This window comes from Rhinolophus ferrumequinum, chromosome 8 (genome assembly GCF_004115265.2).
Source record: "Rhinolophus ferrumequinum isolate MPI-CBG mRhiFer1 chromosome 8, mRhiFer1_v1.p, whole genome shotgun sequence".
In the NCBI taxonomy this organism is placed as follows: domain Eukaryota; kingdom Metazoa; phylum Chordata; class Mammalia; order Chiroptera; family Rhinolophidae; genus Rhinolophus; species Rhinolophus ferrumequinum.
Genome location: NC_046291.1, coordinates 79,443,253 through 79,444,373, shown reverse-complemented (window position 1 = coordinate 79,444,373; position 1,121 = coordinate 79,443,253). Strand labels below are relative to the sequence as shown.

General features: G+C 37.5%; 1 protein-coding gene across 1 annotated transcript; it reads left to right on the top strand.

Moving 5' to 3' along the window:
- The first annotated feature begins 281 nt into the window (after positions 1-281).
- LOC117025474 (thymosin beta-15A-like) lies at positions 282-419 on the top strand. The gene has a single exon (XM_033111366.1). The coding sequence runs from the start codon at positions 282-284 to the stop codon at positions 417-419; it is 138 nt and encodes a 45-aa protein (XP_032967257.1).
- The last annotated feature ends 702 nt before the right edge of the window (positions 420-1,121 follow it).

The window sequence follows — 1,121 nt, the reverse complement described above, 5'->3', positions numbered from 1 at the left end:
AAGAAGAACTTTTTCAGCACCTGGACAGACCATCTAAAATCGAAAGAATAAAATAGAGGGGAAAAAATAGTTATGTGACATTTACTACAGTTTTTAAAAAACTTTAAAGGTACCATTTATTCTCAAGTTTTAAAGATTTTTAATTAAACTTTTTGTTTTAAGATCGTTGTAGACTCCCATGCAGTTATAAGAAATAATGCAAATGTAGGCCTGTGTGCGGAGCAGCCTCAGGTCAGCTGGTTTTCACAGTCTTCCATCCTTCAGGCTTTCTTTTAGTCAAAATGAGGCATAAGCCAGACTTGTCCAAAGTGGAGAAGTTTGACAGGTCAGAACTGAAGAAAACTAAAACTGAAGAAAAAAATACTCTCCTCTCCAAGGAAACTATCCAGCAAGAGAAGCAGTGCGTTCAAACATCATAAAATGAGGATCTTCTCCCAAGATCAAATTTCAACATTGCCTGAGTGTCTTGGATTTTTTGTAAACCTACATGTTTGTTGAGATTTTAGGCATCTTCCGATGTCTTCTCACTCACATTCCCCGGCTAAGAGGTCAGGGGTAGCCAGTGTTCTCTCACCTTCGTTTTCAAACTTTCCATCAGTGAGTCAATTCCAGCTGACAGGTGTTGTCTACAATCTCACCACTGATGACCTTTGTGCGTGTGGTCCTTGCATCCCCAAAAGATAAGCCACTTTTAACCTTTTACAATTGATGACTCCATTGTTCCATAATCTTCATGAAGTGGCATACATTTGCAGCTTCTCACAGTTTGTTTTCATTTCTTATGTAGTGATTAAAATAATAAATATAATCATGTTGAATTAAAAAAACAAAAAGAAAGAATGCAGAGGGATCCCAGGTACACGTTCCTCCGTTTCCCCTAATGGTAACATCTTACAAAACTGTCTTACATTATGACAACCAGAATATTGTTACTGATACAGTTAAAGTACAAAATGTTGCCAACGCAGCAAAGATCCCTCATGTTGCACTTTTTATCACCATTCAAACTTCCTTTCCTGAGCACCCCGATCTCTGACCACTAATCAAATCTCCATTCATGTGATCTTGTTGTTGCAAGAATCTTATGTAAATTGAATCATACAGTATGTGACCTTTTGGGA